At 35.8% G+C, this 24,502-nt stretch overlaps 1 protein-coding gene across 3 annotated transcripts in view; it reads left to right on the top strand.

Annotated features, from left to right (window-relative positions):
* The window catches only part of SESN3 (sestrin 3), a 67,138-nt gene that overhangs the window by 26,270 nt on the left and 16,366 nt on the right, over nucleotides 1-24,502 (top strand). For 2 of the 3 annotated variants that reach the window (XM_046685159.1, XM_046685160.1), the window contains exons 2-6: nucleotides 13,192-13,257; nucleotides 15,896-16,093; nucleotides 17,751-17,933; nucleotides 21,725-21,961; nucleotides 22,482-22,656. In XM_046685159.1, the coding sequence (XP_046541115.1) occupies nucleotides 13,192-13,257; nucleotides 15,896-16,093; nucleotides 17,751-17,933; nucleotides 21,725-21,961; nucleotides 22,482-22,656 (859 nt within the window). Of the gene's footprint in view, nucleotides 1-13,191; nucleotides 13,258-13,776; nucleotides 13,796-15,895; nucleotides 16,094-17,750; nucleotides 17,934-21,724; nucleotides 21,962-22,481; nucleotides 22,657-24,502 lie in introns of those variants that run through there. The other variant, XM_046685161.1, reaches the window with a different exon arrangement.

Raw genomic sequence — 24,502 nt, 5'->3', positions numbered from 1 at the left:
CCTGGATTATCGTAACCTGAATCCAGGCTGCCTCACTCTCTTGATTTCTTTCATATCAGCTGGTGTCACCATTATTCATCTATCCAGTCATCCAATTCAAAATTCTCTGAGGCATTCTGGTCTTGTCTCACTGCTTTACCATCATATCCAGTCAATCACTCAATTCCGTTTATTTTGTCTCCTAAATAGCTCTCAACGTAATTCCTATTCTTTTTTTTTTTTTTAAAGATTTTATTTTTTCCTTTTTCTCCCCAAAGCCCCCCGGTACATAGTTGTGTATTCTTCGTTGTGAGTTCTTCCAGTTGTGGCATGTGGGACGCTGCCTCAGCGTGGTCTGATGAGCAGTGCCATGTCCGCGCCCAGGATTCGAACCAACGAAACACTGGGCCGCCTGCAGCGGAGCGCGCAAACTTAACCACTCGGCCACGGGGCCAGGCCCCGTAATTCCTATTCTTAATCCATAGTTAACCCAAATCTTCTCTTTCCTAGAAATTATAGTGGCCTTCTAATAGGTTTTATTTCCCCCAGCCTACCCCACCCCACTTCTTTTTCTAACTGATGTCAGAAATATTTTTTAAAAAGATAAATATAATCCTTTTAATACTGTTTATTGTTTGTATGAAGTCCAAGGTCTTTAACATGGCATTCATGATGTGGCCCTTGCCCATGTCTCTAGTCTTATTCCCCAAGAGAAGTTCAGGGATCATAGAGGACACCATATAGTTCCCCAAATGTGTCATGCCTTTGCATCTTCTATTCCTTTTGCCTGGGATGTTGTACCCACATAGACCCATCTATTCTTTTCTAAGTAGCTTGACACATTCCTATTCCTTCCTAAATATTTATCCCATCTGAAAGGCTTTTTTGATCCATCCCCTTGCAGGCAGACTTAGGCATTCCTATTTTGGTCATCTCCATGATAGCTCTGAACACATACTGTGGTTGTGCATCTATATTTATTTACCTGATGTGTCCTTGAAGTCAGCACCTAGGCTTTATCTTTATACTCCCAGGACTTAGCCCAAGACCTTCCAGATAATGACCCTTAAAAAAGTAAAAAATCTGTTGAATGAATTAATAATTCTTCTTTATAAAGTTATAATGTTTAATTTTAATCTTAGAAAGCTTTAAATATACATAACAATTTTTCTTGTTTAACTTGTAAGTTACCAATTTTTGTTTTAGTAATTGTCATTTATTAAATATTTGTTACATGCAGGCGGTTTGCAGGTACCTTTAAAAAAATGATCATGAAAAGTGTCAAGCTATACAAAAGCAGAAAGAATCATTTCATGAACCTCCAAAACCCTTCACCAAATTCACTATTGGCAAGATTTTGCCACTCTTACTTCATCTGTGTTGTTATTTTTGCTGGAGTAATTTAAATTAACTCTCATTTCCTTTTATCCCTGCATAAGTTAGTATGCATTTCTGAAATATATGAACTCATTTTTATATAACTACAATGCCAGTATCACACCTAACAACATTAGTAATAAGTGCTTGATGTCATCTGGTATCTCATCTTAATCACTTTCCTCCTGGTTGTTTACTGTCACTTTAGAGTTGACTTCTTCTGAATTAGGTCTACCATTGCATTTGGTAGTTATGTCTTTTAAGTCTCCCTTAAGAGTAGTACCTCCTCTTTTTTGTTATTGCTGTTGTTTTTGTTTGTCATGCCTTTAACTGGCTGGGTCAGTTGTCCTGTAGAATATTTCATAATCTGGATATTTTTCTATGCTTCTTCATGTTGTCATTTAACTTATTCCTCTAACCCTCTATTTCCTGTTAATTTGAAGTTTGGGCTAAAGCCTTGATGAGATTCAGTAAGTTATTTTTGGTATAGAGAAATTTTCCTCATCCTTTTTTATTCCTGTATTGATGGGTTAGATTCCTAGAAGTGGGATTGCTGGGTCAAAGGGTAAATGCATATCTAATTTTTCTAGACATTGTCAAATTCCTGTTCATAAGGGTTTTTTTATTTTGCATTCCCACAATTTTGAGAGTGCCCGTTCACCTGTAGTCTTGTCAATAAATATGTTGCCTATTGGGATGTTTGCCAGTCTGATAGATGAAATATAATATTTGCTTTTCTCTTTTTATGAGTAATTTCTTCTGTTAATTGCCCATTCTTCATTTTTTGATTTGGTTGTTGATTTTTTTCTTCTTGATTTTCAGGAGCTCCTTATATAATTGGGGTATTAGCCGTTGTCTGTTAAATTGCAAATATTTGTCATCTGATTTTGCTTATGCTGTTTTTGTACCATGCAAAACTTTTTTTTTAATTTTGTGTGTGTGTATAGTTGAATTACCAGTTGTTTTATTACTTCTGGATTTGAGTCACAATTAGGCAAGTTCCATTGGTCTGTGAGTCTATTCATGTGTACCACAACTCTTAATTATAGAAATATTATGTTTCTATATAACATAGCTAGCACCCCTTCTACATTGCTCTTCTTTTACAGAGTTTTCTTGGTCATTCCTGCTTGCTTAATTGATTGAAAGTTTATTTCACAAATAAGGAAATGAACACTTGCATAGAAATTCTATGACCATCTCGCAATGAGAAAAATAAAAAATAATAATTGTTCTTAAGGATTTCTTAATACTTTGTTTTAATGTGAAGGTTAAATGTAGCAATCTTTTTGCAGATGACTGAAGCCATTTATAAGGATAGATAATTAAAAGGAAGAGAGACAAGAGTGTATTGGAAACATTTATTTCAATCAGTGGTTCCCAAAGTGTGATCTGTGGACCTCCAGCACCTTAGCAGAAATCAAATTCATGCCATCACACTATAATAGTAATCACTGTTTTCCTCACCACCCGAAATTCACCGTAAAAAATGTCACTTTTCACTCAATAATATCTTTGATAAAACCTAAAAATTGCACATTTTATTAAATTTCAACCATTGAATACTTATCTTTTAATAATCTCTGTTTCAAAATGGAGAATAGGCACAGAGCTCTTGTGCATGCCGCAGTATGATGCTGTCTCAAGGAAAAGCAGCCATGTGACTGAGTTGTGAGCCAAACTAGTCGCTTTTTATGGAACACCATTTTTACATGAAAGAATGACTGACTGATAACTATGGTTATACACATTTGGGTATTTGGCAGACATTTTCACAAAAATGAACAAAGTCAGCCTGTGACTTTAAGCAAAACAACTCACAGGATTTATTGCCAGTGGTAAAATTTGAGCTTTCAGGGGAAAAGGATTTTGGAAAGTTGGTATCTTCTTCCATGAGCTTGACCATTCCCAATACTTATAGATTTTTCTGAAGTGATCAGTGGTAGTACTAACAAATTTTATTTTTAATACTATATTAAATGTATCAACATTTGGAAAACCTGCAAAGCTCAGTGAACCAATACTTTCTAAATGATCGATGGTTAATATTACAAAACCGCACATGGGTAAATGATTCATTCAAAGTACAAGATACGCCAATGGATTTTAATGTAACAGAGTAAGAAGTTTATTGATATGATTTCAGATTCCACATTGCAACAAACTTTTAAAAGCTTCCCATGTCAACTTTTAGGGTGGTATGAAAGAATGTCTAAAATTATCTGAACAGGCTATTAAAATACTCCTTCCTTTTCCAACTACATATCTTTGTAAGGCCAGATTTTCCACATGTTGTGCAATCACCACAACATATAGCGACAGATTGAACACAGAGGCAGATACAAGACTCCAGTTCTCTTTAACCCAGATATTTTCACACATGTGAAACAGTGCTAACTCTTCTCAGTAATTTTGTTTGTTTGTTTTGGAAATTACAGTTTCCAAAAAATTCATATGTGTTAACATGTAATGGGTTTATTACTTCTATTTTTGAATATTTTAAAATAAAAATAAACGTTTTAAAATTTTCTTTGATTACTAATATGGTAATTATTGATAGCGATTACTCACATAAAAGCTTTTGGGGGTCAGTATTTTTTTAACAATATAAAAGGGTCCTACTATCAAAAACTTTGTGATCTATTTAAATAAGCATAACAACTCATGGCTTTAATTCTGATTATGATAGGTTTTAAGTTTACCTGTATACGTTAAAGCACAATTTTGTAGCCCTCTGTTTATAGACTTAGGGCTTGGCAAAATAGAACAGAGATGAAGTTAATGAGAATTTACTGTACAGATCAGATCTATTTTCTGTTCTAGGCAAAAATTAAAACATAACCGTTCTTTTCAAAATTAGAAACAAAAACTTCTGTTTTTCTTTCAAATTTTGTTAAAACTGAAGTTTAATATAATTCCGTGTAAAATCAAATGTACTTTAATTTGCTCACTTGTTTTGTTCTTGGGAGGCTGTGTAAAAGGTACTTTCTCAATTTAAATAAGAGCACGAGTTCTTGTTATTTTTGACTACTCAACCTGTATAGAAGTATTGGTTTCAGATGGCTAAAATGCTTGTGTTTTGTACATCTCTAGAAATCAACTATATTTAATGTTTTTTCCCTGATTCTTCTAATCTGAGCTAGTGACCTGTATTTTATTAATCGTTGTATTTTGAAAGACCTAGAAACTATCCTGTCATTCTGTGTTCCATTAGAATCACCTAAAGGCCTTTTGAGTTTGTTACAACATGTGGTAGATGCTGAGTATAGAGATTTGATTTAAAACTACTTTTTTCTCATATACCAAGGTTTATGTTCACAGCATATTTTTTTGTTTCTCCAAAAGACTAGTAGCTATCAACCATATACTGAGAAATATTAGAATGTTATGAAACTGTAATTGTCTCTAGTGGGAGTCTTACTTTCTAAAACTCCCAATTTTACTTTCTTTTCATCTAACTGGGACAGAATTTTAACAGGCAAAGCTTTATAAAATTCAAAACGAATTTTTATTATTACACAATACAGAACTTTAAAAATTAAGTCCTTCCTAATACTTTTGTGGGACCTGGGGAGAGATCTTAAAATTAGTGGTTAGAAAAGTATATTGTCTATATGTTAACAAGGAAGCATTGAGTTAGGTAGTTGTAGTGGACTTGCGTTATCTCAGGTATGAAGACTTATAGTTCTTTCCTCGTTTTCTTGGGCTTTAGCCAAAATTTTAATAGCATATTCATCAAGTGTTTTTTGTGGTTCTGCATCTCTAAAGAAAGTGCTCAACACTTAAAAGCTTATATAGAAAGCCTTTGTTGCTCAAGAGTAGTGTCGCAGCATGCAATATTATTACTGATTTCCAAGAAAATAGTGCAAATTTTAGAAAATTGCAGATATTACTTGTTTTAACAGCATAAAGAAATAAACAAATGGGGAAAAGTGAATATTTGTCACATAGGGAACCCAGAGGGTATAAAGAAGCTGTGGATTGATGTCCAGGACTGTGTTTATTAGTTTAATTTATTGGTGTTGCTCAATAAGAATACAGAGAACTGCCTCAAGCCCACAGGATGCTCTTGCTCTGTTGAAGGAAAGAAGAGAAAAGGGATGGAAGGACCTGTAGTGGACTCCTGTCTCCATAATTCAATTCAACAAATACATGAGTATATGTTATTTTCATGTTGCTGTGCTATCATGCTACAGATATCATGTTAGAAATTAATCCTGCTCTTTAAGGAGCTTATTTATGGCCTGAAAGGAGTGATAAGATAATGATATATGTTAATGGCTGTAAGAGGGAGAAACAGAATATGATTGTGAGTCTTAAGAAGAGTAGGTTTAAATTCGTAGAAGGGCTTGTGAGTTGGTGGAAGTGGAGGGAGACCAAAGGAGTTGGCGTTTGAGCTGGGTCTTAAAGGAAGAATGGGCACAATTTCACTAGACATAAAAAGGGAAGGCAGAGCCTCGGGAAATGCTGGTTCAAATATGTCTAAATTCCATAGAACAACGAAAAGACCTGCCATATTAGAACTGCAAGTTTTTAACTTAGAGGTGAATCTAACTTGATTGATTTATGCGACTTTGTTGCATTACACGGAAATTGGAAAAGGAGTTATATTCTTTGCTACATGCCTCTGGATGGCACTGGACATGAACATGATCTTAGATTTCCTTTCAGTTTAAGGGATTAGCTGTAGTATGATGCTAGTAGTGTAATTTAAAGACTATCCTAGTCCCTTATTTGTTCTTAATATTTCTACCTTTGTAGGTTTGCGTCACTTTGTGGTTGTACAGGGTACTAGTGGTCCTTTTGTTTTTAGAAGTTTGCTATTATGTAGTCAGTGTATAAATATAAAAACTTGCCAGCACTTTGAACAGATTCACCATGTGCTCTAATGAGTAAAATTTAAAGGATTTTGTTACTAGCCAAGGGAAAGCTCATTTTAGAAACTCAGTTATACTGCATTGCAAATTTAACTTGTTAGCTAGCCTTTGCTAGATGGATATACATTTTTGATTCTTCTAGTGCTGGATGAGGTCCATTCATCTTTGCAGACTTAACTGCACCTACTACAGCAACTACTACTACTGATTTCTGCTATTAATAGTGGTACTCATGGCTACCATTTCTAGAGTACCCAGTAGGCGAGTTTGTCTATCTTTAGGCCCGCATTGGTAGAACAAAATTTACCTAACGGTTCCTGCCAAATGGCAACCAAGGGTTTTTGTTTTTTTGAGTTACTTAATCATGATAGCTCATTATTTCTTGGAACTCATTTTTTGAGAAGTGAAATAGAAAAAAAAAAAAATGCTGTTATTCAAATGACCGTTACGTAAAACTTTCAAAAATGGACCAGAAGTTTACCTCACATCATACATCATACTAAAGTTGGAATACTCGAAGATGCACGAGGCCCACCTGGAGCTGACAGTTTAGTATGGGAAAGAGGAAGTAAAGAAATTGCTAAAATACAGTTGATAAATGGAATGCTTTTAGTGGAAATGTGTTTGAGATTTCAAGTTAAAAATTTTAGTCACCATGTGTTGTTGAAGAAGGCTGGAATTCACACTGTTCATAACAAGATCTTTGCAATGTTCCTCAAGTGACTACCCAGAGCTGAAGCTGTTGCAGGAAGGCTGTGATAGCCTTGGTTTTAATAGCTCAGTTAAAAGGAGTCCATTCCTGAAGTCTCAGGCCCATAGCATGAGACAGGATTCCCCACTTATGGAGGGAAATTTTGAGTGCCCTTTGGAATGTCGGTGAATTTCTGCCACACCCTGTAATGCCTGGCTGGGCTCCTGATGCTCAGTGGTTCCTTGCACCACTCCAGTACCAAGTCATAGAGAGATGTTGGTGTGATCTGAAAGATTCTTATCCTTGGTGCTATTGCCATTTTCTGCTTCCACGTCTTTTCTCACTAAGTGACCTTAGATCTCAGTTATATCATGAAGGTCAATACATAGTTTAGTGTAGGAGAAGTCACAATTTTGTTAGTCTTTGGGCTGTTTTGGGATGGGGGGACCATAATGTAAATTCCAAGTAATAACAGACATTTAAATTTGAGTTTACTGTAAAATTACCAATCTATTACAATTAATCTAATTTAAAATCCGTTCTTTACTCATTTAGGGCTAGAGGGTTTTTTTCTCTGTATTCCTTTCTATTTGCCCTTTCCCTCTGAAATATGTAATGCCATCAATTTCTGTAAACCCAGCTATTATTCCTGAAGTTGTCTGCCAAGGAATAAAAAGATGGCATCAGCATTATTTCATAGAATAGAGCCACCTGTCCATCTCTGCCCTTTTTGCGGTGGTTTCTGCCAAAATGGAACATCTATAAAGAACAGAAGGAGAGTCAACCACTGAAATTTACTATTTGTATTCATAATTGCAGTTGGCTTTCTCATAGTCATACTTAAAAATTTTGTTTGGGGCATGTCTTTCATATTTAAGGTATTTTTTCATTGTAGTGTGTTAAAAAAGAATGTTAAAGCTATTAAACTACTTTCTAAGGATATCTTTAAAAATTTGGGATTAGTATGCTCAGTGGAGTCAAATTTCTGCTTTGCCAGAATTTTTTATATGTTAGATTTTTTTATATTTCTTTAAGTGTCTCTGTAAAATTAGTTATTCATATTACTCTCAATATTCTTCTCTCCTATAGAGAGAAACTCATAAGCAGCTTTTACACTTTAATGGATAGAATATGTATTTTTTTATTTTTCCACTTTTAATGAAATAAACTGAAGAGATAGGTAAAAATTAAATTTAATAATTGTTTTTAAAAGTGTTTAGTAGCTTAAAATGCAGCAATTAATTCTCTTTGGCAGTCAGTTTTTTAGGGCCAAGTAATTTGCTGATTACCTCTAAAGACTCATAATTTTAAGAGTTTCTAACATCCAAGTGTCTTAATTTTCTATTGGGATTAATTTCTATAAAGTGATCTAGTAAATTGCTTAACTGTTAAGAATCAAAATAAGCAGTTTTCTAAATGTAATTTGTCTTTATCCTTTCACTGTTTTGTTTTCCAGCAGATAATTACTTAATAGGCATAATCTCAACTGATGAATTTCAAGCATAACTTCATTCAGCTATAATAACATATCTGAGAAAAGAAACTTTCCATGTGGTAGTGTTCTTGAGATCACAACCCTTATAAAATAATCTCTTAGAACACATAGAACTGATATGTAGAAAGTATCAGTTCCTATTTTCTAACTAGTTTTTTAATTGAAATTATAGGATTTCATAGACAAAATTTAAGCAAATTCTGTGACTTGTCTAAGGTATTTGAAAACAAATCACAATTAAATTTACTATGGTTTACAATTTCTTAAACCCTTTTAAATTTTTTAACACTAAAGTCAACATTTCTAGAGAGTTTCTTCTTTTTAGTGATTTGAATATTGTCATGAAATTAAGAATCTGAAGAATGGTTTCTTCCAACTTTTCTGCCATTCTAGTTATTTTGTTGATTTTATTGGTTTTCCTGTTTTAACATCCAAGTCAATTTTTATTTCTATGAAGTTACCTTAATACATGTTTGTTATGTTTATGTTCATTCCTGAATTTTTAACCATTTTGTATCTTTGCATCATCCCAGTAGCTGAAATCAGGACTAATCAATGCTATGGAGCAAAGCCGTACCATAGAAACTTTGGCAATGATAGAAAAATCCTAGATTTGCATTGTCCGGCGTGTTACCCACTTGCCACATATAGCTATTTTACACTTGAAATACGACTAGTGCAATTGGGGCACTAAATTTTTAACTTTATTAAGGTTAATCCACTTAAATTTAAATAACCGCGTGTGACTATGGTTACCATAATGGACAGTGCAGCTAAAAAACCTCAAGGGCTTGTTTTTTGGCTTTAGATTTTCATAGAAACAAAACAAGGCTTATGACTTAAAGGCGCCATTATACAAGATTCACTAGTATGACCAAAGTCATTTGTTCCCCGGAATAAGATATTAGCTTTATACTTAAAGAGAGGAAAATACGGCAATATTATGCTTCAAGATTAGTGCAGCTGCAGGTTATTTTCACTTAAAGACCAACCCTTGAATTCTTCTATAAGACTAGCATCTGTTGAGAAAATATAGCCATTCTAGTTGGGGTGTTTTGTTTTGTTTTACATTAGGGAAAATTGGCAGGAGAAGAATAAAAATAAGGCCTTATTTTGTATTATGCTTTGCAGTTTTTACATTTTTATGTGTCACCTTCTCAAAGCCTCCCAGTAAGAGGGAAAGCTAAGACCTAGAATTGCCCTTATTCTGAGTTGTTAGGGGAAAATATTTCTCAACTCTTCTGGTTGAGAAGGGTCTGTGGAGAGGATGATTTAAAGGGTTAGTTGCCAAAAGGTAATTAGAGGATTGGGCAGCTGTTTGAATGCCGACTTCTAGAATGAAGAGTCAAAGATAACTGTAAAATTGGCGCCAGGGTTACTGATGTGTGTGGTGATTTTATATCTCGCAAAGGAACGTGAGGAGCAACAGCTGGTTTGAGGTAGAAGCTTAGTTTTAAACATGTTGATTTTAAGGTGCTAATATTACGAACAGATGATGTCACAGGCAGGTCAAAATGCCACAAAGCCACACTGAAGGGCAGAGAAGAGCTAGCTCCTAGCTAGACATAAAAGATTCAGGAGTCAGTTGCATGGGTTGCTCATTTTCATATCAGATGCCCTTTTTTCCTCATTTACCTGCTCCACCCTCCTCCCCAGTATAGTGACTGTCACACAATTCAGTAGAATTTTGTTTGCATAAAAAAGATGTAAGCCACAGATGAGAACACTCGAGAGAAGGAATATTGATGAAAGAAATGCAGGGAACATCTAGGAAAAGTGTAAAAGTGGTCAAAGAAGTAAATAGATTGGATGGTTGAGTGTTATGAAAGCTGAGCAAGGGGAGGGTTGCACAGAAAGAGGCAGATCTGAACTGTGCAACGAGGCGAGAAGGCTGATGATTGCATAGGGAGCGTCTCAGCTGGGATCTGAAGAGTGTGCTTACATACAAAGCAGAAAGTAGTGGTTGCCAAGGGCTGGGGAGTTGTTCAGTGGGTGTAAAGTTGTTCAGTGGGTGTAAAGTTTCAGTTATGCAAGATGAAAAAGTCCTAGACATCTGTTGTACAACATTGTGCTTACAGTTAACAATACTACCCTGTCCACTTAATTTGTTAAGAGCGTAGATCTCATGCTATGGGGTTTTTTTTCTCCCCATAATTTTAAAAATAGGGAGAAGAAGAAAAAAAAAGTCCTCGATATTTTTCTGAGACTATAGTGTGAGCAGAAATTGAGACAAGGGTTCTTGAAGCTGGCTGATTTTTTTTTTCTTTTCCTGAATTGCCACTCTCTGGGTTTACTCTTAATTTGATTGAAAGCATTTCTGCAATTACATACATTAAAATGTTGGTTAAGGGATTGAGCAGGTGTGACCATCCAACCAATAACTCTGCAGAGCAGTCATTTAGCATTTCAAAAAGGTATTAATATGCCTGAAGATGTGATGAAGAGTCTAGAGCAGCACTATCTGGTAGAACTTTCCATGACAGCCTGTGGAAACGTCTGCCCTGTCCAATAGCCAGTAGCAGTAGCCACATGTGGCTGTTGAGCACTTGAAATGTGACTGGCGTGATTGAGGAACTATATTTTTAACTTGGTTTAATTTTAATTAATTTAAATTTAGTCACATGTGGCTAATGGCTACCATACAAGGCAACACAGGTGTAGCAACTTGAGAAAAGTTAATCAGGGTATGAGTGAAGTAGGAACTCGCTCCTGGGCATTTTGGATTTGAAATAAAAGCTGAGGAAAGATATTACAGGAGACCAGAACTCCACCTTATGTTTTAAAATGAATCTTGTGGATATGGTGCCGTCCTGTTTCTTTTGTATTTGATCTTACCAGCTTAAAAACATACAGAGATAGAAAATAGGTGAGGGAAAAAAAAACTTTGAGTAAATGAATTTACAGTAGAATTTATGAGCTGCCTTGATCATTCTTTAAATTTTGTTTTTCACCTTCATATAATACAAGGCAGCCAACTGAGACAATAGTAGAGTCCTCACGAGAAAAGATGCTTCTTATACAGAATTAGGAACGAGGCTGATCATTTTTCAATAGCGATGCCGTTTTAAAAATACAACAAAGGAAGGCTATGTGATGCTAAACTGAAAAATCATGTTAGCTTTCCCTTCTCTTTCGTGTATAAACAGTTCTCTTAGGGGAGGCCCCCTTCTCTCTCCCCTGGGTTATTGCAGACACCTCTCAGCTGGCTTTTCTTTCTTTTTTTTTCTCTTTTTGTGTCTCAGGCCCAGGGCTGCATCACCCCCAGAATCGTATTATTAAAAGCACAGATTTGATCCACATCTCTGCTTAAGAAATTAAGGAAGAAGAGAGAGAAAGAAGGAGAAGAGAGCCCAAGATTAGGCTCTGCTTTCTCTGGTGAAGCCATAGAAACTCGTGGCTTTCCCCTTGGAAGCAAGTATCTGTTGAGGCCTACTCTGGTGCCTCCTCATTGTTTTCTCTGCCTCTGCTTATGAGTGCTGTGTTGTTTCTCTTCTTTCTGTCAAAGTACATTACTTTCTTAGAACTCTAGTAGAACTCTGGAGTTACTTCTAGTACTCTACAATCTTACTGGTCCAGCTAATTACCCTCAACTCTGTTTGGGCGGAACTTTTTCATCAAGGCACCCATGGGCTGCAGATCAGCTTCTGTGTTGATTGGTCTAGTCAGCTGTGACCGGGAGACAAGGTTATGTGAAATAGATATTGCCATCTTCAGATAAGGAACCACCTAGAGTTACTTCCTCAGCTTAGAAGTTTCCTGAGGAGAGCTTGGTGGCACCTATTAATACACTCTTTTCTGGTAGACATCTGTTCCCATGTTCTTCAATTTCCCACTCAGTCTTTATAATCTTTATAAACCGTGGCATGTCTCTATTTATTAAGTTATGGTTTTACAGGGCTTCTTTTTCAGAACTTTAGAATATTACTTTTTTATAGAAAATTAAGTGGCCATTTCTCCTCTCTCTTCTCCTGGCTGAGAAGGACTTCAAAGCCTGGGTGCTCCCTCTGACTATTCCTGCTCCTCAACATACCTGCAGAGAAGGAAGTTATTCCCCAATTGGAATTTTCACAGCTTATAGATAATCACAGTTAAATGGGGACACTAAAATGTTTTTCACTTGAAAAAAATTTAACAGAAAGGTCAAATACTAAAATAATCTAGCACTGGGACATACCATCGGCAATTTGCTAGTTGTTAATACTAAATAGAATAGCAAGGAGAAGAATAGCATTGTTGTATTATTCATTTCTTAGATTAAATTAACCTCTACTTCTCCAAGCTTTACATTTTTTTAAAGCTTCAAAACTTTATATTAGATATGCTCATTCCTATTTTATTCAGAAAAAAGGTCAGGTCATTGGTTTGGGGAGTTGCATAAAATCCTCTTTGAATTTAACCTTTCCTTTAGCTTTCAAATTGAGGTCTAACAGTATATACTAATATACTGTTCGATATGATTTTATTATGGAGGTTGATCGTTTTCAGTCATATCAAATATTGGCTAAAAACCTATCGTGCTGTAGAATATGACTAAGGGAAATGACATTTTGGGAGCCTGCGGTGCACCCAACACTGTGGTAGAAACTTGCCCCATTATCTTATTCACACAATGGCCCTTTGGGTTTTCTTTGATCAGAGACCTAAGACTTACTCTGATTTTATGTAATTCTGTTTATCTCTGCTTATTTTAGTACCTCAGCAATAAATTTGCATCAATTTCATTTTTCTTAGAAAATCATCATTAATACACAAAACTTTTCTTTTAAAAACAGGATAAAAGAATCAGAGTGTCTCAACCCTTGACAAGAGGACCAAGTGCCTTTATTCCAGAGAAGGAAGTAAGTTTATCTGTCTTAAAATACATAAAGTGGGATACAAAGTAACTTCTCCATTTTTAATATGGAAGTAAACGTGTGTTTTGCTCTTGTTTCTTATTTGTATGTTAGAAGACCGCAGAGATATTTTCTTTTCAACTTCAGTTAAAAGTTTGTGTGTATAATAATCTGCCTTCTTATTTCAGAGTTAGGTAGTAGTCAAAGGTTAGAAAAATATAAATTTTACCGTATTTGACTTTAAACATAACTTTTCTGAACAAAGCTAACAGTAATAAAATTTAATATTAACCTGAAGGTTTTAGGTTTTAAAATGGCCACTGTTTCATGGTGATTATAGGTTACATAAATGTTTAGAACGAATATCTTCAAATGAAAAAAATGAGTTTCCCAACTAAACTTATTAAACAAAATATGATATCACCTCACTAGTAGTTACTCTTTTCCTTTCTGTCTCTGCTTGGACAGAATGTCACAGAATCTCCAGTATAACCTGCACCTTTGGTGAAGAGGGGAGTCAAGATGGTGAAGGCAAGAAAGAGAGGTTGTAAAATGACACAAAGGAGATTACAATCAATACAAGATTTGTGCCTGTTTTGTATATATCTCTGTGAAAGATCACAGCAATGTGTGGGACATTCTAGATTCCTAGATGCCTCTCAGATATACTTGGGCTAAGAAAAGTTTAAGAACCACTAATTGAGGAGTTTTTCTCTGCTTTGTGGAGTTATTAACTCACATTGAATACGGTTGTATATACTGATTCACTATTTACTGCAAAGATATCGTTTATCTTAGAGTATCAGCTTTATTCCTGTATTGTTCTGAAATTAGCCAGCAAATATTCGTGGAGCAGTTTTGTAAATTGTTTTGTGCTAGGCCTTGTCTTAAAGCAAGGGATAAGTAGAATTCAAATAGTACGTGCCAGGTGGTTGCTAGAGTCAGCAGTTCCTTCATCTTCATTTTGCTTTTTTGTGTGTGACCTTACCATTTAAAGGAAAATCTTAATGAAAGTTGAGAGTAATGTTTGGGGAAGTCAGTGCCTGCAGCTGGCCTAGGTGGTGACCGCGCATCAGAGAAACTGCTGAACTTGTGCCTGTTTCCCTCACACGGCGCAGGGGCTGCTCTTAGTAGAATGATTGACTCACAGATACAAAGACTTCCTAAACACAGTCATTTTCACAGTCTATGTTGGAAGATAATCTGGTTTGGGGAAGCCACCACTGTTTTCAGGATCTTTGCATCATAGGAATCTGTTAATGTGTCTTAGGCATCAGTTAAACACACAAACTTCTGCTGGGGAAATCAAAACAAGAACAGCAAATATTCTGTCCCTAATTGTATGTGATTTACCTGGATCCTGTTATGTTTTTAACTATCATCTTGGTCCCTGTAGTTGACAAAATGGAAGAAATGGGCAAATGAAAGTATATCTGGCTTTATAATTAGCTGAAGTGAAATTGCCTCTGTTTTACACCACTGTAATTAACATTTCCTCACAATTTACACTTCTCAAACATTATATTTACTTCAGGATTAAATTTTCCTCAGTCAATAGTGCCTTTGTGTAATTTGTGCTTATTTTTCAGAAAAAGCTATGAAGCCAGCCCTGAAGGGTAAACAGAGTCTCTTAATAGCTCTGTGGATCTTTGCAAAGACCATTAGTCTGTACTTATAAGGAGATCTGGATTCTTGACCAGGCTCTGCTATTCATTGGGTGCATGAGCTTGAATTTAATCTCGAATCTATTTCCTTATCTAAAATAAGGAATACATTCTTCTTAAGTCCAGAACTCTCATTCTAAAATATCAATAAATAACGAACCAATCCTAGAAATATGCCTTTCATTTCCATTAATTCCCACAGAGCTGAGTCCTTCTACAAGGTGCTAATAAGCTCTTAACACCTTCAGAGCCAGTTCTGGGTGTGATGCCCAAGCTGTCATGGTGCATAAAGCTATATATAAATAATCTATTTTTGAGAAAACTCTTTTGATTCCCTAGGATGGAGGATGTCCATTTTAATAATTTACCTTGTTTTTAGTAATTAATACAATAGGCTCAAAATAGGAATGACAGTATTCTAGTGTCCTTATTAATTTTTCAATTAACACTTTTCTACAAATTATGGTATTTTCCTTTGTCCCTAAAAATAATTCAGAAAGCTTATTTTTATGTTGAATGACAAAAACAAGCAAAAGATCAGACTGAAAATATTTGTCTTAAGATAACATGATTAAGTATCTTGATAGGCTGTCGAGATAAAATTATAAATATATGGAATCAAACACCACTGCCTTTGCCTTACCACAAATTGGTGTGACAATGGCCGGGCAAGTGGGCCCTGAAAAATTTGCCGTCTGTGCCTGGAAAAGCAGATGGAAGCTTCTTTTCTCCAATTTCATAGCTGTGTGCACAATGTTTGATAATTTGACATTTGTTGTTTAATAAATTGTGGTCCCGGAGCCAAAAATAAATGTTGCTTTCTTTTTTATTTTTGTTTCTAGTATGAGCAACCGCATAATTTCAGTGTCTGTTAATATCAAAAGAACATTCATTTGCTTCAATAGTGGCATAATTTATGTAAACCAAAGATGTGTTTACTTCTCAATAATTAATTTTGTTTTGTGTTTCTTGGTTGTAAGGTTGCCCAAGCAAACACAGTAGATGAACGTACTAACTTTCTTGTGGAAGAATACTCTACATCCGGTCGTCTGGACAACATCACTCAGGTCATGAGTCTGCACACTCAGTACCTGGAGTCCTTCCTGCGAAGCCAGTTCTACATGCTGCGCATGGACGGCCCCCTTCCTCTACCACACAGGCACTACATTGCAATAATGGTGCGCGTTTCCCTGTTTCCTGTGTTCATGTGACATTGTCCTCCCTATTCCTTCTCCATCCTAATGTATGTATGTGTGTGCGTAGAGCTAAATATAATTTCATAGAAATAAGAATTGAAGAAGCCTGTGGCCTTTTGGATACCAAACCCCTTGGATACATTTTGCTTTGTGTTTTGTGAGGAAGATTGTCCCAGAGCTAACATCTGTGTCAGTCTTCCTCTATTTTGTATGGGGGATGCCACCACAGCATGGCTGGGTGAGTGGTGTGTAGGTCCATGCCCAGGATCCAAACCTGTGAACCCCAGGCCACCAAAGCAAAGTGCACGAACTTAATCACTACACCACTGGGCCGGCCCCCCTTAGATACATTTTGAATGCTTTAAACCACTTAATGTACTGAATGTTTCTCCTTTAATTATCATTGTAATCTCTTATGATTAAAGATGCTGGTAGGATTCAAAGTAATACCCCTGATATCCCACAAGTTTTGTTTTTGCTCTTGATAACCTTGTTTTTATTGTTAGTATAGAACAGATGCTTTGTGACATTTTATTTAGTCACTTTATACTTGAACAATATTACTAATTTGGCCAAGTAAGAGGAAAGTATAGCACTAATGGAGACTCTGGATAAGAGAATTCTTAAATGAGTTATGATACTTCTAAGTATAGTACTTGGTTCTAACTAGTTGTTTTGGGGGGCAAAGAGTTATAAGTTGGGATGATAGGGAGCAGGAATGAGAAGGATAGAAGGAAAACAGTGTTACAGTTGGACTATTACTGGAGAAAAAGAGGAAGGAGAACATGATGCATGTCCTGTAGGAGAACAGCTGGGCCAGCAGAGCTAGCCAGGAGTTAGCAGATTCGTTTTTACCGAGTTTAATTTGGTTATCTTGTTTGTACTCGCACTAAAGTTTTAACCAAAAAGGAAGCATTCTGTGTGTTCTTGAATCATAAACTTGACTTCATTTCAGCTTGAAGTTTTGATGACAGTAAGGCTGAAAGCAGACTTTGAATGGTCACAGACTAAGACATAAACAAGATATATAAAATAGAATAGAACAATGCTGTTTTACTGAGAAGCAGTCCTGAGGACAGGCGTGGTGGAAAGTCTGCTTTGTGTGGTTTACCAGATTGTCAGTATTGAGGCTGATTTTGACTACCTAGGAAGGAAAGTGTCTGTGAGCTTCCTTCCACCGGAGGGTGATATGCAGAGATAAGACTGAAATCGCAGTTGTCTTAAAGGGGATAAGAGAAGTATCCAAATTAACATGCATCTTGAATGGGTAGAATACAAGTTAATGAGATTTTATTATGTTTTAAACAGACTGCAGTTGATAACACTTACCGTAATGAAATGGACATATATTTTCTTTACTTAGCTAGAAAGTGGGTTCTTGGTTGACCTGTACCAAGTTCTGGATGAGGAAGAAATTCCCTCATGTGACGATTGTTTTCTTATACGTGTATCAGCTTCATGATTTGATTCAAGAATCTGTGGCAGCATTGTGATGAAAGTTTTAGAAGGAGGAGGAATCTGTAAGAAAAGAATTATTGGCTTTAAAAATTATTAAACTCCATCTAAATTATTTGTTTAGAAATAGAATAAGACTCTACTATGATTGTTTTATCAACTAACTCTTTTCTTTGTGTTTTAGGCTGCAGCTAGACATCAGTGTTCTTACTTAATAAACATGCATGTGGATGAATTTTTAAAGACAGGAGGCATTGCTGAGTGGTTGAATGGTTTGGAATATGTACCACAAAGACTGAAAAATCTTAATGAAATAAATAAGCTGCTAGCACACCGACCCTGGCTGATCACGAAAGAGCACATTCAGGTACTGAGTGTTTCTTTGAAATAAAAAAGTTTACTAATGATTCTAACTGAGAGTTAATTTTTTTGCTTAAGACTTAATTTTAAATATTTGCATGTTAGGAACTTGAAAAATAAAAAAAAGTAGTGTATTAAAATGTGTAGAAGACATGAATTTAGAAAGTCAGTGGGCTTAATTTAGGTACAAATGAATACTTCTCTTTAAGGAATCAGTAATTAGCTGTACAAGTTTAGTGAGTGGCTGTGAGAAAAGTTGGTTTCTATTTTCAAGCAGTAGGTAGAACAAAGAAAATGCACTAGCACGATAGGATACTTGGATTCTGGTCTCTACCCAGTTACTCACAAGTTTGTGACCTTTAGTAAGTTAACTTCTATGGGTCCCAGTAGTTCCCCTTCTACAAAATGAGAGACCTAGATTAAAGGAGCTCTAAACTCTTTTCTAGTTCTAACATTTCATAATTTAAAGATTTTCAACAAATTATTTTGGAAACAAAAAGTGAGTTACCAACTGGTGTGTGAATGCTTAAATGCCTCTAGAAGCTAGAGCTTAGATGAGAAATATAGTGGTGATTGACTAGAGCACTTGCTCTTCAAAAGGAGCATCCATGGAGGGTGTACAGGGTGAGGTGGTTACACAATATCCTTAGCACTATGCTTGGCACTTGGTAACTATTCAGTAATCAGGAGCTATCATCTAAATTATTATCAGTAGAAACTTTAGGTATTTAAAATCCCTGCTCTAATGTATAGAAATCTCCTTGTCTTTTTGATCCTCTTATTAGACTACATTTTTGTTAGTTATTTGCTTGGTTAAACCAAACTTAGCTTTTGTCAATCTGTGTACTCTCAGATTTTGATGATCTGTCTGGGAATCTGTGAAACACAGTGTTGTCCTGAGGTTTATGTTCCGATTTGATAATGTGTTAAGTTAGATAAAGGAATTAATCATTATTTTTATGTCACATGTTAATTACTTGGTGCCAGATGCTTTGGTGAGTCTGAAAAGATAGACCCTGCCCTTGACATGCGTGGAGTCTAGGGGAGGAGAGACAGGGAGGTGATAACAATAATTGCAGCACAATAGTGTATTAAGGTATGAATAAAGAGAGTGCATGAGGTTTCTAGAAAGAAGTAACATTTGAGGTAGGTCTTGAAGAATAAGTGGGAATTTTCAAGTAGAGGAGGGTGTTCCAGACGGAGATTAGGGTATGAAGTATGATATGTTGGAAAAGAAGCTAACAGCTTTGGGATACTAAAGTGTAGGAAAGGTCAGGGTAAGAGGCGGGAAGAATTGGAATGGTATTGTATGACCCAATGACTACTGTATTCAAAAATTTGTGTTTTATGCTCAGAAAGCTATGGTCTCCAGAGTTATGTTATAATACCTCAGGGGGTACACAAGACAATCCTTCTAAATGTCAGAAAACTGTGTGTGTATATTCTTATCTCATCCTTTTAAATTTCTGTATTTGTGTATTTTACAATATTAGTATTATAGTACATGGATATAACTAACCTACAGAAAATGTTACGTATATATTGATTTAAAAATAAATGTATGTACTATCAGGGGTTGGGCCCCCCAGTTGTTACTGTCAGAAGTATATATGATCAAAAGAGCTTGGCAATAACTATGATAATGAATCAAGCATCATTAAAGGTTTTTGAGCTGAGTTGTCATATGAGTATATTTGGTGGTGCAGAAGATAAATTACAGGTGGGACTGGCTAGAAGCAGGGAGGCCAGTCATAAAACAGTTGTGGCAATCCACTTGAGAGATGATTTTTTTTTTTAAGTCATAGGGAGAAATAGGGAGATAAAGAGGAGGGATCAGACTATGTGTAACTATTCTGCAAAAGAATAAGCAAGACTTGATAACAGGCGGAATGTGACGATGGAGAAAGGGGGTGGGACAGCAGAATACCTCTAAGGTTTCTACCTTCCTGCCTGGGCACAGGGTGATGCTGTGAGCAGTGTAGCATAGACAGGCTTGGGAACAGAAGATGATGACATCCATATAGTGAAGTCTAGTTGCTGAAGGAAGTACAGGTCTGTAGCTCAAGATAAAGGATAGATTAGGAAAAAAAAAATGAGACAGTTATTTACGGATAAGCAAAGATCAGGTTGAAGGAATGAATGATCCATCCAGGAGATACTGTACAAGGAAAGAAGATCATGAGTAGAATAGAGCAAGCCAACATTTTGGAGGCAGGCAGGAAAAGAAGAGGGCTGTGAGAGAGATGGAGAAAGATGCATCTCAGGGTAGAAAGGGTGCAAAAAAAAAAAAATAGTGGAATTGCTGAAGTCAAGGGAGATTAACTTCAAGAATTTCATGAAGGGAGGAAATAAGGAAAATGTAAATTCTGCAGAGATCAACAGGGTAAGAACTGAAAAATATCGGATTTGGCCTTTTGGAGGTCATATGTGACCTTAGAGAAAGTAGCTTCAGGAGTTTGTCTGAGAAAGAAACCAGATTACAATCAAGTACAAAAGTAGAATGAATGTGAGGTGAGAAATTCAAGGTGATGAGTGTTGGCTGTTCTTTCAGCTGTAATGATAATCCTGCAAAGACTGGCAAAGGCATTGTAAATTCTACCAGTCCTTTTTGGAAAGCTCTTTCCCAGTATTATCAAAAGGCATAAAAATATCAATACCATGTGCCCTAAAAATCCTATTAGGAATTGTTTTTAAAATATGAATGAAGCCATAGCATGAAGATGCCATTTAAGTAATAGCAAAAAAAAAAAAAAGAAATTTGAATATCGCCCATGCTTAAAATTAATGACAGTATAGCCTCATAAAAAATGAATATGTCAAAATGTCAAGTTTGAAAAATAGAAAAAAATAGATATATTCTGATTATATAATTATTTTTATAAAAATAAAAGAAGATATGTAAAAGTTATATTAGGGTGATAGAATATGATTGATTTTTTCGTGTGTATGTGTGTGTGTGTGTGGTTAAATATAGAGAGTAAAGCAAAAGCTATTTTGGGTTTTAGCTGTGAAGTGAGCTAAATGAAAGTTTTAGATTTGCAGGGAGCAGCAGGGGACACACACACACACACACACAAAAAGGAGAGAGAGAACACTGATGAGAAAGAATCCCTGGTGTCTTAATAGATGGAATGGGCTCTTGGAGAAAGTGGGGGTGGAGGAATGACTGTTTTTAATGGCTTCACTTGTGATTCCATCAGTCAGCTGCAGGATCAAGTACAATAGCATGTGAAAACGTGCTTTGAAATTTTTTAAGTTGTTATTCAAATGTGAGGTAATATTCTACAGTTTCTATCATCTGCTGTAGGGTCTTTCTCCATCAGAGAAGATAATTCCAAGGTAACTAGAAGTTGACTTACTAAATTGGATTTTTATGTGATTTTTTTAAGATAAAGTCTCTACCTTACAACCTTAAAATGAATAGTTTTGCTAGACAGTCTTTAAAGTCTCTCCTAGCTTTAATGTTCTTTGATTCTCTGAAATATCTTAGTAAAGTAACATAATATGTAAAAGTGCTTTGGAAGCAGAACTTCCATTGTATATATAAGGAATTTAGAAGAAGCTGCAAAATAATTGTATTGTTAGGTCTGATAATTTTAATGTATCATTGTTTGTTGGAATGTAACATTGTTTGACGAGAGCTATATCTTTAATATGTGAAATATTTTTTAAAGGGAGTTTTAAGTTTTACTACTATAAATGGACATATGAAGTTTGGTAGATTTCCCATGCTTCCTAAAGTTGCTTTGTAGCATTCTATGATTTTCATTTTTACTCTGATTTGCTTTCTCATTTCAGAAACTTGTCAAAACTGGAGAAAATAATTGGTCTCTGCCCGAACTGGTACATGCTGTGGTCCTACTGGCACATTATCATGCTTTGGCAAGCTTTGTTTTTGGTAGTGGCATCAATCCAGAGAGAGATCCAGAAATCTCCAATGGATTCAGGCTAATATCTGTCAACAATTTCTGTGTTTGTGATCTCGCTAATGACAACAACATAGAGAATGCATCCCTCACAGGCGGCAACTTTGGGGTTAGTTTTCTTAACTGTTTTTCTTCACTGTTTTGCCTTTAAACTTCCTAACGTTAAAAACATCTAGAGAGAGTTTATTCTCTGATTAAACAGGATATTATATACTTGAAACATTATTGCATAATTTTTGTTGCTGTAAAAATGTAACCTGTACCTGAAGTTCGGAATTGTCTTAAAGAGGCTTTTAAAGCAAATAGATATTATGACAAATCATAGGGCTGCCTCATTTTTAAAAATATACTATAATATAATTTAATATGTACCAAAGGCTAGAATTCTAGATTAAATATATTTATACTTATAAACTTTCTATATTTATAACTGAAGCAAAAGCATCATACTTCTGAAAATGTTTGAATATGTCATATGATTTCCTTTGGAGTTAATGGAATACCTACCTGGAAACTTAATAACTGTGCCCATGCCACTGTACGTAATAAGGTGACATTGGGAGAGAGAGACATTTACTGGAACAATTTTTAATATTAATAACACCCAACATTATCTTTTCTGGCTCCAGATTGTAGATTCTCTAAGTGAACTAGAGGCCTTAATGGAAAGAATGAAAAGGCTTCAAGAAGAAAGGGAAGATGAAGAGGCATCTCAGGAAGAAATGACCACTCGTTTTGAGAAGGAGAAGAAAGAAAGTCTTTTTGTGGTCTCTGGAGATACTCTTCATTCATTTCCTCATTCAGGTGCTTTATTTTTTTTTTTTTCACTCTCTTTGCCTTTTAGTTGTTGTTAGAACCCTGACAGACCACCTTCAGTATTTTCCCTGTGGATGTGGGAAAGAGATTCTACTGCCCTGGTCCTTTTGTTCAGTTCTCCTCCTCCTCACCCCAACGCTATGCTTCCCCTCTTATGTTGGTGCATCTTTGAGTACATTTCAGATCCAGGTGAGAGGGACTTCCAGCTTTGTGCTCCATACTCTGTCCTGGCTAAAGCGTCATTCAAAGCAGGCCACTCGCTTATAAAGTTAGATAGGAATATTTAATAAATCATCCTACTTTTGTGATTTTTTTAATGATAAGTGAAATCTTGCTTCAATTGATATAATTTTTTAAAAATATCTTCATCTTTTTTGGGTGGGGATTGTGTGGGAGGATTGTTCTCATGCTGCTGCTTTTCCAGATTAGTTCTAAAATTACATTGCACTTGCATTTGCATTTCTTTGAGGAAATCTTTGGAATTTTATAAAAATGTATTATTTAGGTCGTTTTCTTAGATAGAATTTGGAAGAATTCATTCTGTATTGAAAGCTAGACATTTTTGCTCTAGTCTTAAAAATGCGTTTTTTCTAACACTTTAAGAGATGAAATAGGAGGGTAACTTTTTGATTATGACTAAAAAGGATATTGAACACCACATAATAAATGTTATTAAAATAGCTTATAATCAATAGAAAGCTTAAACCCATCAAAGACATCAATCTACATAACACTGATTTTTAAAATAGTGTTCCATTGGTTTAAAAGAGGGCTTCAAAATTAAGAGTCTTACAGCTAATCAGTCTCATAAATTCAGAGGGTATTTGATTTGGCCATAACTTCTTTGTTAACGTTAAACATAGCATTGACCAATAGCTCTCAGAAGTTTTACCAGGACGAACAAGAGCGCCTTTTATCATTTTCCCTGATGATCTTTTTTATCTACCAGATTGAGTATATTAAGTAAGGGTTTCTCAGAGCTTCTAACCAACAGGAAATCCCAAATTAAAAAACTTGGTGTTTTTTGTTAGTGGTTATACATTCTGCAAACATTTACTTAGTACCCCATTTAGTCTCAGCACTGTGGTAGGTACTAAGGTTTTCAGGTTAGATAAGACATGATTCCTGCCTTCTGAGAGGTCTCTTCGCTAATGGGAGTAAATAAATAATTACAATTCATAGCAGAATGTGAAAGGTACATGAGCCTAGAAGAGGACTCTGAACCCATTCTTGGGGGAGGAGGAATGTAGACAGGAGTTCTAGAGGAAGCCTTCTCCAGCCATTTGTCCTTTGGCTCTAAGCTAGGTCTTAGAGACTTGAGTGCAAGGGAGTCAGGCAATGGCTGGGGGATAGGGGAGTTTGTGGTAACCAGCATCCAAGCCTGAGCCAAGGCACAGTGGTAAGGAAAGAGGATTCTGAGTGCAGGAACAAGTGCTTCTGTGTTGTTAGGACATAAATCATAACGGAGATAATGTGGCGAGGACGCCAGTTAGGTAGACAGGGGCCTTATCATGATGACCTTTCTAACCTAAAGGAACATGTAACCTGCCATATTGTAGACATTTGAATGGAGATGTCTGGAGATATCCAGCACAGTGCTTCTCAAACTTTAATGTGCATATGAGTCACTGGGGAATCTTGTTGAAATGCAGCTTCTGAGAGACCACATTTCTATCACGCCTTGAAGTGATGTGAATGCCGCCAGTCTGCAAACCACACTTGGAGGAGCAAGGGTTTAGCAGATAGTCTGAAGATCAGGGGAGGATTTAAGCTCAAGATAAAGTTCTGGAAGTTATCAGCATATAATTGGGAGTTAAAATCAGAAGAGTTAATT

The sequence above is a fragment of the Equus quagga genome, chromosome 14, assembly GCF_021613505.1.
Source record: "Equus quagga isolate Etosha38 chromosome 14, UCLA_HA_Equagga_1.0, whole genome shotgun sequence".
In the NCBI taxonomy this organism is placed as follows: domain Eukaryota; kingdom Metazoa; phylum Chordata; class Mammalia; order Perissodactyla; family Equidae; genus Equus; species Equus quagga.
The sequence above is the reverse complement of the archived record's forward strand: the minus strand, read 5'-3'. Positions and strand labels throughout refer to the sequence as shown.